Source organism: Vombatus ursinus, unplaced genomic scaffold (genome assembly GCF_900497805.2).
Source record: "Vombatus ursinus unplaced genomic scaffold, bare-nosed wombat genome assembly UNPS02014785.1, whole genome shotgun sequence".
Lineage (NCBI taxonomy): Eukaryota > Metazoa > Chordata > Mammalia > Diprotodontia > Vombatidae > Vombatus > Vombatus ursinus.
In genome coordinates, this window is record NW_020954563.1 from 14,997,689 (window position 1) to 15,013,619 (window position 15,931).

Sequence of the window (15,931 nt, forward strand, 5' to 3'; positions counted from 1 at the left end):
GTCATCTAAGCCAACCCTTTCATTTTACAGATGAGGAAACTGAGGCCCAAGGAGGATAAGGGTTTTGCCCATGGTCACCTAGCTAGTGTCAGAGGCAGGATTTGAATCCAGGACCTTTGACCCCAGAGCAAATGCTGTCTCTGTATTATTATGGATTCTGGTCCCATTGTGTGCCCAGTTCCGCATGCAACTGGGTCAGCTGAGAGGTTCCTTCCAGCTCTGGATCTGCAATCCTATGCTTCTTTTCCATTTAAGTTCCTGAGCTCTTCACCCCAGAGCCCCAACTCATAGGCCAAGTGACTCACTATGGGGAGATGTAGGAGGCTACCTGCCCCTGGAAGGCCTGGGACTGGGGGAGCAGAAAGGAATGTGGCCCCTGGACCCCAGGTCTAATTGAGTCTCCTCCCCTAGCCTAGGCTTATTCTGCTTCCCCTACACTTGGGACCCCTACTCTCGCCCTCCTCAGAGGCCTGAGTCACTGCCCTCCCTACCTCTCTCCAGGGCAAGGATCAGTTTACCTACATAAGGTTCTGATAAAGGAGACGCTTAGGGCACCTGGATTTGCCAGAGGCGATAGCACCCTCCCTTCTTTACCTCCAATACCAACCAACGTCTTTACGAACGGGAAGCCATGGGCAGCTAGACTGAGATGGCTGAGGGTAGAGCTTGGGGACGGCTGCATGGGGAACTGAAATAACTCGTCTGAACAGAAGCCCTTGCTTATTTTTGTTACTAATAATAGATATTCTCTGTCTTTGTATCTGCAGCACCCAGTGCAACGTCTGACATGTTTGTTGTTCAGTGGTTTAGGTCGTGTCCGATTCTCTGTGACTCCATTTGGGGTTTTCTTGGCAAAGATACTGGAGTGGCTTGCCATTTCCTTGTCCATTTTACAAATAAGGAAACTGAGGCAAACAGGATTAAGTGACTAGCCCAAGGTCACACAACTAGTAAGTGCCTGAGGTCAAATTTGAATTCAGGTCTCTCCAACTCCAGGCCTGGTGCTCCATCTGTTATCTGGCACATAGTGGCTATTTCATAAAATGCTCATTGATTGATGGACGTATGGGAGTTGTAGCCAGCCTCCTGACTTTGGCTTGTCCTAGCAGTCAAATCCGCCCACTCTCCCAGACACCTCCCAGAGGTGCCTCTCTCTAACCCACTTGTTCAAGATTACGGTGTATGGCAGTCATTTGTGTGGTTGTCTTATCCCCTAAGGAGACCACGTGAGCTCCATGAGGTAGGGGCAGGCCCTTGTGAGAGTTTTCTAGTTCCTCCCTTGGGAGCAGAGGGTTCTGCAAGCAGGGGCCACTTCAGGAAGGGCCCATGGGCTTGGAGGGTCCTGGCCTTCCCAGTACTGCAGCAGCCCTGGCTGAAGAGCCAGATGGCCTGGAGCTGAATCCTGGCTCTACTGTTTCCGAAAGGTGTGACAGGGGGCAAGACCCTTCTTTTCTCCAGGCCTCAGTTTCCTAATATGCAAAATGAGGGGAATGAACCAGGTGACCTGAGATGGTCAGAGTCAGAAGGGCAGAAAGAAGGAGGCACAGACTGGTATTCAAGGAGACCTTGATTCTATCCTTGGCTAATTTCCTAGGTGGCTGGGGACAAGCCAAGTCCCCTCTGTGAGCCTCAGTTTCCTCACCAGTAAATAAAAGGAGTCAGACTAGATAGACTTTAAGCCCCTTCCAGCTGGGACATCTGATGTTTCTGTGATTGCTTTTATACTGAGCCAAAATCCAATTCTCAGTAATTTCTACCCATTGATTACCAGTTCAGTCTTTAGAAAAAGTTGCCTTGGCCCCAGAAACCCATTCTACTCTGAACACCATCAGAGACTAGTATCCCTGCTTCCTCAGCCCTTCCCATCCTTGCTCTCCACCCATCCCTGCCTCCTTCCTCTCTCTTTCCATTCTCACCCCTCCCCAACTCTTCCCCCTATCTCTACTCCTTTCCCTCCCTCTATCCCTGCCCCCTTCCTCTCCCCTAATCCCTACCCCCTTCTCCTCCCTCCATCCCTCTCCCCCATCTCTGCTCCCTTTCCCCTCCCTCCATCCCTGCCCCCTTCCCAACTCCCCTTATCCCTGCCCCCTTCCCTCCCTCCCCTCTCCCCCAGTCTAGCCTTACCCCTTCCCTTCTCGGTGCTGTGCTCTGTTATGTGGTCCCCCTGGTGAACCCACTCCCCATTGCACTTGAAGTAGATCTGGGTGGCAGGGCTGGCCTTGCACGTGAGTGTCACTGGCTTGTTCTTGACAATGTAGACATCCTCAGGCTCCACCAGGAAATGGGGCAACAGGTCAGGGTTGGCGCCAGGCACTGGGTTGGCCACAGTGGCACTCTGCTGGGCACCTGGGATGGCAAAGGGAAGGAATGAAAGGCCCAGAAATGAGCAGAGACACAACAACCCCAGACATCCTGTCATAGAGTCTGCCCCCTCAGACAGAGGTCAGAGTCCTGGTTATAGGATTTAGAGCTGTAAGAGACCAAATGAGGAAACTGAAATCTGGAGAGAAATGACATGCCCTAGTTTATAGAACAAGGAAGTGACTGAGATGGGAGACCAGGTTTAAAATAAAGCTTTACTAGGAGTGACCACATCAAGGAGAAAAGTCATAAGAGAAAGAGTACTAGGAGTAGCACAGTCAAGATCACAAAGGTGGTTCTCTTGCTTAACCCTCAGTTTGCTGGTGGAACCAGACATGGAACTCCCCCCACCCCCATCTCCCTTTAACATCTACAGGGCTTCACTGGCCCCTCCCACACAAAATGTAAATCACAGCCATTAAGTTGCATGGAGCCTTTGTGGTCATTTGGTCTCATCTCTACACCATCCCAAAGAAATGGTCACCAAGCTTCTGCTGGAATCCCTGGTGATGGGGATTGGTGCTCTCCAACCCACCACCTACCAGGACACACCATTCTAGCTACCTTCAGACAGTTCTGATTTGGAGAGAATTCCTAGCTCTGTTATGGAATTGCTTTTTACACTGGGCTGAAATCAGCTTTCCTCTCCTCCCCTCCCCCAGCATACAAACTGCTGCCCCCAGTTCTGTCCTCTAAGGCCAGGCAGAACCAAATTAATCCCTCTTCCACTTGAGGCATTTATCATGTCCTCCCCAAGTCTCCTCTCGTCTGGGCAATAGATTCCTCATTCCTTCAAATGATCCTTGTGCATCCTGGTTCCGGTTACCTTTCTCTCAACGTGCTCTTGTTTGTCAATGGCCCCTCTAAAATGCGTGGCCCCCACCCGGACATTATCCCCCAATGCGTGTGGCCCCCACCTGAACACTATCCCCCAGTGTAAGTCTGATCAGCGCAGAGGTCCAAGGACAGAAGCATGGAGGGACCATTGTCTATCACGGGGTCAGGGAAACACCATCTCACCTCCTTCCTAGCACCAGGTACTGCTAAGCCCGAGGGACAAAATGGCAGAAAGAAAACACAAGGGAAAGCTGGGCCCTGACCCTCAGGGTTCAAGGCTGGCCCTTTTGCTTTCCCTAAAAACTCAAGGTGAAAATGCCTTTCAATACTGGTGAGTACACATTGTAACTGGGAGGCAGTGTGGTATAATGGGAAGAGCACTGAATCTGGAGTCAGAGGTGGTTGTGGTTATTTACTTGATTAATCATGTCCCCGTGACTCTTTGTGATCCCATTCGGGCTTTTCTTGGCAGAGATGCTGGAGTGGTTTGCCATTTCCTTCTCCAGTTCATTTTACAAACAAGGAAATGAAGGTAAACATGGTTAAGTGACTTGCTCAGGGTCACACAGCTAGTTAGTGTCTGAGGCCAGATTTGAATTCAGGTTCTCCTGACTCTAGGGCTGAACTCTATCCACTGCACCACCTACCTGCCCCTTGGAGTCAGAGGACCTGGGTTCAAATCTGGCCTCTGCCAATTACTTCTTATGTGAGCTTAGGTGTTACTCAACCTCTGCAGCCTTCACTTCCCTCATCCGTAAAATGAGGGGATTGTATCCGATGGCCTCTAAAATCCCTTCTGGTTCAAAATCTCTGATCCTAGGAGCTCTTGAAGCCTCAGTATCCTTCTCTGTAAAATTCGCTATCTACCTCTCAGGGCTGTTGTGAGGAAAAAGAACTTGCCAAAACGCTTTAGAGTTGGCAATAACCTTGTCTCTGGAGAGCACTGGGGAAGCAGGGGTGATGGTGGTTACTGTATGGCAGAGGTGGGGAACATGTGGTCCTCTAAGTCCTCGAGTGAGGTCTTTTGACTGAGTCCAAGTTCTATAGAACAAATCCTTTTACGAAGGGGATTTGTTCTGTGAAGTTTGGATTCAGTCAAAGGGCCACACCTGAGGACCTAGAGGGCCACATGTGGCCCACCCCTGCAGGGGTTTAGAGGTAGCTTTAAACCAGGGTCAGAGGGACTTAAAATCAAGGACTAAGAGTGGGCTGGAAGGGAGGGGCCCAGGCCATCCCAGCTCCCCCTTCTTGTAACACTTACAAAAGGTTCACAAAGCACTTTCTTCACAAGAGTACAAGTATCGTTAGCCTTGAGACTCAGAGGACTTCCCTAGCATCACACAACCAGAAAGTCTCTGGGCTGGGGCTCAAACCTAGGCTCGCTGATTTTCAAGACCAGTCATTTCTATATCATAGCATGGCTGGAAGAGGCCTTAAAGGATACTGTGCACAACCTATCGTCTTCCTCCTGTCCCCTTTCTCTTAAGTGCTGCCAATGACCCAGAGACTCGCTCTCTTCCACAATGGCCTCCACAAGGCCATTCCTGGCTGACTGGAAAGGCTGCAAACTTTTGTGACATTCTCATTTTCGCTTTCCAGTCATACTGACTCCTTTCCTTTCTGGTCTCTCTCCCTTTTCTCTGAGTCTTACAAAATCATTAAATTTGAGGGAGGAGGAGGAGGAGGAGGAAGCAGGGCTCAGCTACTGGAAATCTCTCCTAGAACTCTCCATGAACAATCCTAGAAGCCTTTACACATGACCCTTCCAGGAGTCCCCGTTCCAAAGCATCTGGTGGATGCTGGCATAGTTATACATGGCAGGGCAGGGCTACAATGAGGACTGGGTGGGACCCCCTAAGGCATCTTACTCAACCTTCCAATGTCATTCCTGATAAGGGGTCATCTGGCTTCTACTTCAACCCTTCTGAGGAGAGAGAACCTGTAACCTCTGGGGCCAAGCAGGGCCTCTGGGGCCAAGAAGGGCCTCTGGGGCCAAGCAGGGCAGATTTAATCTTGTCTGCATGATGGCACTTCAAATACTTGAAGTCAGCTACCATGTCCCTCTGGAGCCTTTTCTTTTCTTCATGCCAAACAACTCCTCCCTCATCTCTTTCCCCTTTTCTCGTCTCTCTCTCTCTTCTCTGGGTCTCTCTCCCCTTCATTTGACCTTCAGTTGGGATCATTCATGCAAATTCCTGAGCATACGGACAGCCAGAGACTAGGGAACAGGCAGCAACTCTGCCTCTTAACCAGGCTTGACACTAGGATAAATCTAAACAGAGGCATTATTAACACTGACTCAACCCTGTCCTCTAATCTTGACCCAATTTCAGCTTTGATACATCTATTCAATCTACCCTCCCACCTCATCTCACCCAATTCTAGTTCTGAAACTATGCCCCAAATCCACCCCCAACATAACCTTCCACCTGCCTTCCAATTCCAGTCTAATATCTTCTCGTTCTCCAATTCCAACCCAACCTCCAATCCTCATCTGCCTATCAACCTGTCCAACCCACCTGGACTTTTGAACCCTGGCCCAACTTTGTGTTGAATTTCAACCCTGTCCCTATACCATTTGTGCCCCAATCCTGCCTCTCTTCCCCACTTTGTCCTGACCATGTCCCTGTCTAGTCCACTGCTTCTGGATTTAGAAAGACTGGGGTCCTGGGGAGTGGGGAGGGGAGGAAGAAAGAGAGAAAGCAAAAGGATTTGGAGGTAGCATCAGGTACTGGTAAGAGCCCTGGGGACTGGGAGTTAGGAGGCTCGAATTCTAGCCCTGGCCCCACCACTAATTTACTGCCTGACTTTGGGCACATCCCCTACACCTGTCTCTGCCTCAGTCTTTTTGTTTGTAAAATGAGTGAATGGGATTTCATGATTTCCCCAGGTCCCTCCAGCCCTGGAAGCCCTGACTCTAAGGCAGCAGGGAAGCAGAGGGACTTTGGAAAGGTCTTGATGGCCTGGAAGTAGGGAATAAAACACCAACTTGGTAGAATCTGGGGCATGTTTCTGGCCTTTCACTTCCTGTCTCTCTTCAGTGGCCAGGGAGTGAGAGTGGAGAAAAACCCTTAGCCCTCATTTCCTCTTCCCCCTATTCTCCCCAAACAGGCAGCTCTGCTTTGGCCGGTGGATGCTTCAGGGGTCAGCTCAGCTCAGTCCCTGATTCCTGAGTCTCCTTCCCAGGGACTCCTTCGCTCTCTACCCTGCAGCTCCAATGCTTCAGACACCCCGGGATCCTCAAGAACCCACTTCCTGGGCAGAAACTGAGAACCAAACTTCCTATTCATATCTCCTTGCCCGGGGCCAGGGTTGTGTGGGAGCAGGGAGGCTTCCAGCCAGAAGTTCTAATACCTCAAGCTAGTCAAGAGCATTCAGGGAGGGAGGGGGAAAGGCTCAAAGGGGCTCAGAGTGACTTGCTTGCATAAGCTGAGGTCTGTCATGGCTGGTGGACATCCCTGTGCCTGCTCTGAGCCCGGCTGCTCGAGCTCTGTCCACCAGGCACCAGGGAGAGGGGGGTGGGGTAGGTACAAGGGCTTCCTAAGCCTTCCTCCCCGGCATCCCTGTCGGCCCATCCATTACCGCACCAAGCATTGCTAGCGTCAGGCGCCCGCTGAACCCGCCACAATCCCTCATGTCTGCATTTAACTGCTAATGAAAAATAAATGTTCCGTGACCAATGAGGGGCACAGCTCACTTCTCTGGGGGCTGCATCACACCAAGCCACACCATGCTCTCACCCACCTTCTCCTCTGCCTGCTCTAGCTGGGAGACCCAGGGGACGTTTGTACTTTCCCTCCTGGGCAGCTCACACTGCCAAGGGCACCCGGTGATGTCCTACAGCCAGGGTGAGAGGGACTGCCCCTGATGACAGGCACGAGTGCCCCTCCAGGGTTCTCACTGCTCTAATCTGTAAAATGGGGCCAATATCCCCCTTTTCCTTTCCCTCCCAGTTCTGGTCTGAGGATCAATATCTGAATAATCTTTCTCACACACAGATCTAGTTATCAGCTCAGAAATCTTTAGTGATTCCTTGTAGTCTATTGAGAAAAATTCAGATTCTTCTGTTTGGCACTCAAGGCCCTTCACAGTCTGATGCCCCCCACCTTTCTAGCTCTATTTCATATTACTCCCATGCATTCTGTACTCCAATTAGAATGGACAGTTCTTTGAGCTCTGAACATGCCCTGGGATTTCTTGTCTTTTCTCCTTCTGTCCCCTTGTACCCGGTATGTCCTTCCTTCTTCCTCCCCTCTGCCTGGTGAATTCATAACCATCTGTTAAAAGCCCAGCTCAGATGCTACTTCTCCCCTCAGATCTCCAGGGTGTATGTGCCTAGCAATGGGCTGTCTGGATCAAAGGGTGCGGACATTTTAGTCACTTAGGAGAATTCCAAACTCCTTCCCAGAATGGTTGGACCAATTCACAGCTCCACCAACAGAGTCCTTGTCTTTCCACAACACTGACTACTCCAATTTTTTGGTCATCTTTGCCAATTTTTCTGGGTGTGAAGTGAAACCTCTGAGTTGTATGGATTTGAATTTCTCTTTTTTTCAAAAAAAAATTTTTTATTGATGTCTTTTTCACATCACCAAAATTTCTGCCAGTATTTCTTCTCTCCTGTTTCTGGAGAACCATCCCATGTAACACAATTTCTCCTGTTATTAGAGATTGAATGAAAAAAATTTATTAAGCACTTATTTAATAAATGCCTATTAGTAAGTACTCATTTATTATGTACTTACCATGTGCCAGGTATTATGTTAAGTGCTGGGGGTACAAATGCAAACAAGTAAGAATCCCTGCTCTCAAGGGAGATTACATCCTAATGGAGGGGACAGAACAAGGTGGCGGGGCTAGAAAGTGGGGGATGAGGTGCATAAGAAATCTCTTCGGGGACGTGGTTTAGAAATGTCTGGGAAGTAACACTGAGGCCTACTATCAGAACCAGGATTGTAGGGATACAGTCCAGGTTCTGGAGGTGGGGGGGGATAAAAAGTACAGATAGAGGGCAGTCAGTATGGTTTGGAAATGTCTGGGAAGTGACGAGGAGACCTGGCTTCAGGCTAGACTGAAAGGTCACCCATCAGAGCCAGAGTCCCAGGGGTAGGATTCAAGTTCCAGAAGGTGGGAGATGAGGAAGATGGTCAGAGTACAGGCAGCATGGTCTGGAAATGGGGAACGACAAGGAGCCTGGTTCAGGGCTAGATAAGGCAAAAGATCATCTATCAGGGACCAGATTTGGAGCAGTATTTGCTCAAATTTCACATACCACTTCATATGTACCTCTGAGATGCACTTGTCAGGTAATACTGTGTTTGGATCTTATCCTCCTATTTGGTTGAGAGCTCCAAGAGGGGCAGGATTGCTTCTTACCCAAACCTCTAATATACAGCACAATTCTCTCTGAATATAGTATTTCATTCAAATCAAGAAGCTTTTTAAAAGGAGCTTCTATGCATAAAGGAGCAGCTAGGTGGCGCCACAGTGCACAGAGCGCTGGGCCTGGAGTCAGGAAGGCTCATCTTCCTGAGTTCAAATCTGACCTCAGATACTTAACCATCTGTGTGACCCTGGACAAGTCACTTAACACTGTATGCTTCAGTTTCCTCATCTGTAAAATGAGCTGGAGAAGGAAATGACAAACCACTCCAGTATTTTGCCAAGAAAACCCCAAATGGGGTCACAAAGAGTCAGACACAACTGAAAAACAACTACGCATAAAGTACTGTATTAGGTACTAGAAGTACAAAGACAAAAATGAAAGCCATCTCTGCTCTTGAGGAACTTACATTCTATCAGGAAATACAACATACAGAACAGATAAGAAAACACGAAATAATTTGACGAAGAAAAATGCAGTAACACCAGGGATATGGGAGATTAGGGAAGGCTTCCTGTGGGAGGTGGAATCTTAGAAGTAGGTGCTTAATAAATGCTTGTTAAGTTAAGAAAAGGATATGAAAGTGCTACTGATACTTGAGGGATTGGTAATAGCATTATTAGCCAATCTATACACACAGACTCATGTTACACTTAACAAATGTGGCGTTCACACCCCAAGTCTGTCTGGGCCTGTCTTCCTAATTAGGTCTAAAATGCAATTCATTTCAATAAATATAAAGCCATTATTGTATACAAAGCCCTGTTCAAGGTGCTAGGGATATAGACCCTGCTGTTAAGGTTGAATCTCTAAGGCATTCACATGGGATGGAAGACATCAATCAATCAATGGAAGGCATCAATCACTGATACAAGGGAGAGCAAGGGGAGAGTGAAGAAGAGGACCAGGCAATGGGCGATGAGAAATCTGAGCAGGAAGAGAAGCAGCAGCGAAGCCAGCAGCATAGAGAAGGCTTCATGGAGGAGGTGGCCCACGAGCTGGGCCTTGAAGGGAGGGACTTCATCAGCTGGAGAAGCGATCCCCCTTCTGCCCAGAAGGGGTCCAGAGGCTTCTCCAGACTGCCAAAGAGGTCCATGACACTAAAAAAAAGGGTAAGAACCTCTGGCCTAGGCCAATCTCCTTATTTTACAGAGGAAAACTAATACCCAGAGAAGACAAAAAAGTTGTCTAAGGCCATACAGCAATTGGGGTTAGGTCAGGTGATAGGATGATAGGATGATAGATTTAAAGTTGGGAGAGATCTTAGAAGGTGCTGAAAGCAACCCCATTTTAAAGATGAGAAAACTGAGGACCAGGGGGTTAAAAGACTTGGCCAAGGTCACACAGGTAGTAAATGGCAAAGCCAGAATGTGAGCCTAAGTCCCCTGACTCCAAATCCATCCTTCTTTCCATCACCAATGATACCTCCCAAACATAGGCCTAGAGCTCAGAGAGAGGTCAAGGCTGGACATGTGATACAGACTTGGGAGTCCTCTGTAGAAAGGTAAACTTTGGAGTCACGCAACGATGAGATCTCTGTGAATGGGATAAAATGTAGAGAGGGAAGAGAGTCAAGAGGTAAGCTCCCCAGAACTGGAATCTGCCCAGAGCAAGTCAAATCCACCAATAAGGGACATGGGGCAGCTCCTCACCCGTGCATCGGACACAGGTCTATAGAACGAGTGCGCTTGCAGGGAGCAGGTCCTCACCTACTCTTCTGTGGACAGGTGAATGGCTGCAGTTCTAGGTATGTGGAAACAAAAGCCTAGGATGTGAGCCCTCAGCTTTAGGCTCCTCCCGCCTCAATCGTGTGCAAAGGAGCTAAGTCATAAGGACTACTAGGGAGAAGTGGGGAATGAGGGTGGATGACTCAGAATGACTCCCCACTCCCAACCGCAGGGGGCCACGAGGCACCCTGAAATAGCACCCTGTGATTTCTGTTATTGTTCTGGCCCTGTGATTTCATCAGCATAAAGAACTACCAGCCAGCAAACTTTCTCTACGAATGCAGATCCACAACCCATCTCATCATAGAGAGTTACCCAGGGGCGCTAAGAGGTAACGTGATTTCCCAAAGTCACCTGGCCAGTATGTTTCAGAGGCAGAACTTCATCCCAGATCTCCCTGACTCCAAAGCCATCTCTGTAAGCACGCTGCCATTCTCACTGTGCAGTTTAGGAATCATCTTCCACTCATTTACTTATTGATTGGGGGCACCTTGGGTTAAGTGACTTGCCCAAGGTCACACAGCTAGTAAGTATCTCAGGCCAGATTTGAACTCAGGTCCTCCCGACTCCAGGGCTGGTGCTCTATCCACTGCACCACCTAGCAATCTTTTTCAAAACCATGACTGGCTTTCTCATAAAGCAATTTCAATTACAAGGGATTCATTAAGTGAGGCACGACTGAGTAAGGGCTCAAAGGAGATGGATGACAGCTGGAGTGTTCCCAGAAGGCTTCCTGGAGGAGGCAGAGCATAAATTGGTCTTTGAAGGATGAGTAGGATTTGGATGCACAAAGAGGTCAGCCTCCCTCTAGGCTGTGATCTCCAAGAAGGCAGAGATTGTTTTTATCTGTATCTCCCCCAGTAGTAAGCAAAGTTCTGCACGTGCAGTAGATGCTTAATAAATGTTTGCTGAAAACCGCAGAGGGGAGGGTTCTTACTTAAACAAGCCAACCAAGGCAGCCAGGATGGCTGGGACATGTAAGGCAGGTCCGGGCAGAGGACCATCAAAGTGAGCAGGGTGGAATTCTGGGGGAGGTGGGATCACTGAGCTGGACTGGTGGCATTTGGGATGGACCAGGGCCAAGTAAGAGGGGACTGAGTCATTTAGGGGAGGCCCAAGGAGCAAGCTGAAGTTTCTAAAAGCCAGACTTACATCCCAAATCAAGTCAAAGTTGAGTCAGTCACGTAACTACCCCCTTAGCCTGGAGATTGTCATATGTTTTAGGAAAACACTCCGTCAAACGATTTGGAACTATTGTAAAAAAGTCCCTAAACTGTACAGATGACCTTTGACCCAGTCATAGCACTACTAGTTATACACCCCAAGGAGGTCAGAGGCAAAAGGAAAGAATTCATAAATGCAAAAATAGTTATAGCAGCACTTTCTGTAGCAGAAAAACATTGGAAGGAAAGTGGGTGACCACTGATTAAGAGAGAAACAGAGACAGATAGGGAGTGCACTAGAATGTATATGGTGCCTAAGGTTTACAAAGTGCTTTACATGGATTATCTCATATGGTCCTCAAAACAACCTTGTGAGAGAGGCAGCATTATTACCCCCATTTTACCGACAAACAAACTAAGGCTGAGAGAGGTGAAGTGACCTGCTTAGGGTTTCACAGCTGTAAGCGTCTGAAGTAGGCAGTGGGTTTTCCTGACTCCAAGTCCAGCACTCAATCCAATAATGGCTGATCCAGAGCTAAGAAAACAACCAGTAAAATTACATATGCTGGGGATTCTTAACCTTTTTCTGTAACTTGGTCCCCTTTGGCAATCTTAGGTGAAACCTAAGCACCCCCTTCTCAGAGTAATGTTTTTAAATAGGATTTAAATGCAAAATATTTAGGGTTACAAAGGAAACCTATTATACTGAAATATAGTTATCAAAATGTTGAAAAAAACCCCAGAACAAAATAAGTTCATGGACTCCAGATTAAGAAACTCTGATTTACACAATGTCAAGGAAAAAATGCTAAATATTACTTCAGAACTCTGATCAGAAGAGCCACTGATCATGATGTCAGGACCCCTAGTGAACATATCTCCTTTCTTGACAGAGAGGTGGTGGGCTACAGGCAAGGATTGTGGCATACATTTTCAGGCACGGCCAGTGTGTTGATAGGTTTGTTTTGACTATACATATTTGTGACAAGGGACCGTTATATGGGGAAGGGGGAAGCACTGGGAAGAGTTGGTAATGTTAAAACAAAACAAAAAAAGTGTCATATGAGATAAGACACTGGACTGGGAGTCACGAAGATCTGGGTTCATATCTTGCTTCAGATACTTATTGGCTGTGTGACTCTGGGCAGGTCACTTAGCTCCTCCGTGGCTGTTTTCTCATCTATAAAATGAAGAGGTTGGATTCAGTGATCTCTCCTACTTCTTCCTCAGTGATTCAATGATCCTATAATCCACACCACCTTTCCAGTGAACTAGGTGTGAATTATGTTCACGACTGCATGGATGAGGGATGGAGGGAAAGGAAGAGTCCCCAAGCAGCAGGGGAGGTGTGGATGTCGAGGTTCCTTCTGCACCCAAAGCTCTCTAGCGTCCCCCTGCCTGTAGGGGTGTCCAGGAGGAGCCAGCCCTCAGTTACCGAGGAAAGAGGGCCTGGCTCTGGGCCTGCTTTCTCCTGGATCCCTCCTCCCCTGGTGCCCTCCAGCCTGCAGCCCATTTGCGTAGGCTCCTAGAGCTGTGTCCACCCCCTTCCCCAACCGCTCAGTTTCCATGGTTACTCGCCTGTGACAGTGTCACAGGACCCAGCAACATCTCCAAGAGCAGGGGAAAGTCATTTTCTCTCCTGGAGTGTGACTGTCTGTGCTCACCCTGACCAGACACCGGATCATGGTAATACGTGTGCACACGCGTGCTCACACAGACACACAGACACACACACACACACAGGCTCACATCCACACCCACACCTACTTGAACTGACACATGCTTTCCAACTTACTTTGATACCAACAGACCTCAGCACACTCACACACAATGATACCGACCCACACCCTCACAGTCAAGACTAATGCACACATGCAGACAACACATATGTAGGTACCCACAATCCAATTTCCTCATAGAGTGATACTCATACACATTCATAACCACCCCATAAATAGGCACCAACATATCTGTGTATAGACATGTATACAGATGAACACACAAGCACACAGGAGATAATTGTAGTTCAAAAGGCAGTGGGTACCTGACACCCTCTGGGGCCAGAGATGGAAACATCGGCATATACAGGGGAGCCTGACACATAGACAGGTTAAGTGGTACCTGCCCAGATCCATGGACCTGCCCACAAAGAGAGGTGGGGCTCTTGTCCCACAGCCCTTCCTTACTAGGACAGATGCCTGCCATCCTTCCCCCAGCAGGGAAAGGTCACAGGACTCAGGGCATAGGAGAGGGGAAGACATTGGGCATAGGGGACAGTGGAGGAAGAAAGGGCCCTAGCCCTCCAGTGGGCTGTCCTCTCTTCAGGCCAGAGAAACAGTTAATAAAGCAAAGTCCTAAATAAGCATTTGATTAGCAAACGATAAAATAGCTATTGTGTCCCTGGATTAAGCTGTAATTGTTGCTGATAATTGGCTGGTTAGAATTTAATAAGCTGCAATTAAGTGGAATGGAATCCGGAGTAATTATGGTTCCTCACAACCCACAGTGAGCAGGGGAGAAGGGCCTCCTTCCTGTTCTGGCATCTTGGTTTGCTAAACACCCTGTCTCCCTGCTCTTCAGACTGGATGGAGAGCCTGGTTTGGGGGTGGGGGGAGGGTTCAGTGTGTGCACAGCTCCCAACGGGGACTCGGGTCCAAGTCCAACTCTGGCAGGCTGAGGGATCCCAGTTGGCCCCAGATCTGCAGGATGTGATGCCCTGCACCAGAATGAAGGAGACAGAGAAAACTGACTCCACGTGGCTTCCCCTGGAGCACCCTGGCAGCCGGAGACAAAGGTGGGGGGAGCATTCAGGAAGGCTGGGAGGGGGCTGTGGCCAGGGGCTGATACGATGAGGGGAGAGGAGTGTTCACTGTAATTAGGAAGGAAGAATGGCTGAATCAGGAGGAGGAGGTGGCAGGGGCTGAGACTCCAAGGGACCAATCCACATGCTTACACACATACTCAGGCCCATGCAAATTCTACACCCATACATACAGGGCAGATATGGGTCTGGGGGAAAAACGCAGGGCAGTCTGAGGGGAATTCCTGCAGACCTTCATATCTCATGTGAGGAACAGGGTCAGGGGCAAATCCTCACACTTCATGCCTTCTCCCTGACTGCTCTGCAGACCCCCATCCTGTACCCTGGTCACGTCCGAGCCCACCGGCCTCAGGTGCTGCCGCAGCCTCTGACTGGGGATAATAAACGGCCTCCAGGATGCTTCGTTTATAGTCCCATCAGCATTTTTACAACATAGCTGGCAATTAATTTAATTAAAAGCCCTGTCCTGGACATAGAGACATTTCATATCCCACTGGCTCAACAACAAGCCCCGTCACAGCTGCTGGGGACCGGTGCCTGCCCTTCCTGCACAGCCTCGATCTGGTGGGCGGCTGGAACCTTGGGAGCCGTCCCTGAGAGGTCCCAGAGTCTGTGGGGAGGGGCCGGGGAGCAGCCAAGTACAAGCCACAAAAATGGAACCTGCCACCTCCCAGGCACTCCCCCAGAATAAGAGACCAGAGGTGCACAGGATTTACAGCTGGAAGAAACAAACCTTTAAGACGCAAAGTCTTAAAGCACTTTCACATTCATGGTCTCGTTTGAGCTTTACAATATTGGGGGGGAGCAGGTCACAAGGTTGTCCCCATTTTACAGAGGAGAAAACTGAGCTGTGATATAATTGACAGGTGAGTGTTTTAGAGAGAATAAATCACTTTAAAGACATGAGTTGGTGATGTTCCTCAGTAATAAAACTTCCTAATGATTAGAGCTGTTCAAAAAGTGGATGGCTGCCTCAGGAGTGGGGCCTCCTTCCAGGAGAGGCTGGATGACCACCGGTCAGGGATACTGTAGAAAGGCTCCTTGTTCAGGTTTGGGTTGGACCAAATGCCCTCTGAGGTCCCTTCCAATGCTGAGAGGCTCTGATTTTACAGAGGAAGAAACCGAGGCCTGGGGAGAGGGAGGAGCTTGTACAAGGTCACAGGAGCAAGTCAGTGCTGGAGCCAAGAGGGTAAACTAACACTGTCCACACATGTGTGTCCACACACACGTATCCTCACCACTCACATGGAAACCCTGTCTCTGTGGCTAATACCCAAGCTATGTATACTCAGCAAATGTCACTGATCCCTGCAGGGGACACAAGTCTCCGAAATGCCCAGGCTTGGAAAAACCCAGAAACACACACACCCACCCACACACACCACCTTATGTCACACGCGAACACTGGGTCACACCCACAGACACTGAGACATAGCCACATTCATTCACAGATCACCATATACCCACACAATCCTCACACAGTCACGGGAATATTGTCACACACGTATAGGAACCACAGACACACAAAGGCACACGTACACACCGAGCTATAAATTGTAACACACAGACATAGAAACAGACATAGAGTGATGTGTTAAGTCACACAGATGCATGTTGCCACCATGCAATCAAAGACAAA

General features: G+C 48.9%; 1 protein-coding gene across 1 annotated transcript in view; it reads right to left on the reverse strand.

The window, feature by feature from the left end:
• UNC5A (unc-5 netrin receptor A) overlaps nucleotides 1-2,422 on the reverse strand; it is a 35,737-nt gene extending 33,315 nt beyond the window's left edge. The window contains exon 1 of the mRNA XM_027867164.1: nucleotides 2,125-2,422. Within this exon, the coding sequence (XP_027722965.1) occupies nucleotides 2,125-2,419 (295 nt within the window). The 5' untranslated portion in view covers nucleotides 2,420-2,422. The remainder of the gene's footprint in view (nucleotides 1-2,124) is intronic.
• Nucleotides 2,423-15,931: the final 13,509 nt, after the last annotated feature.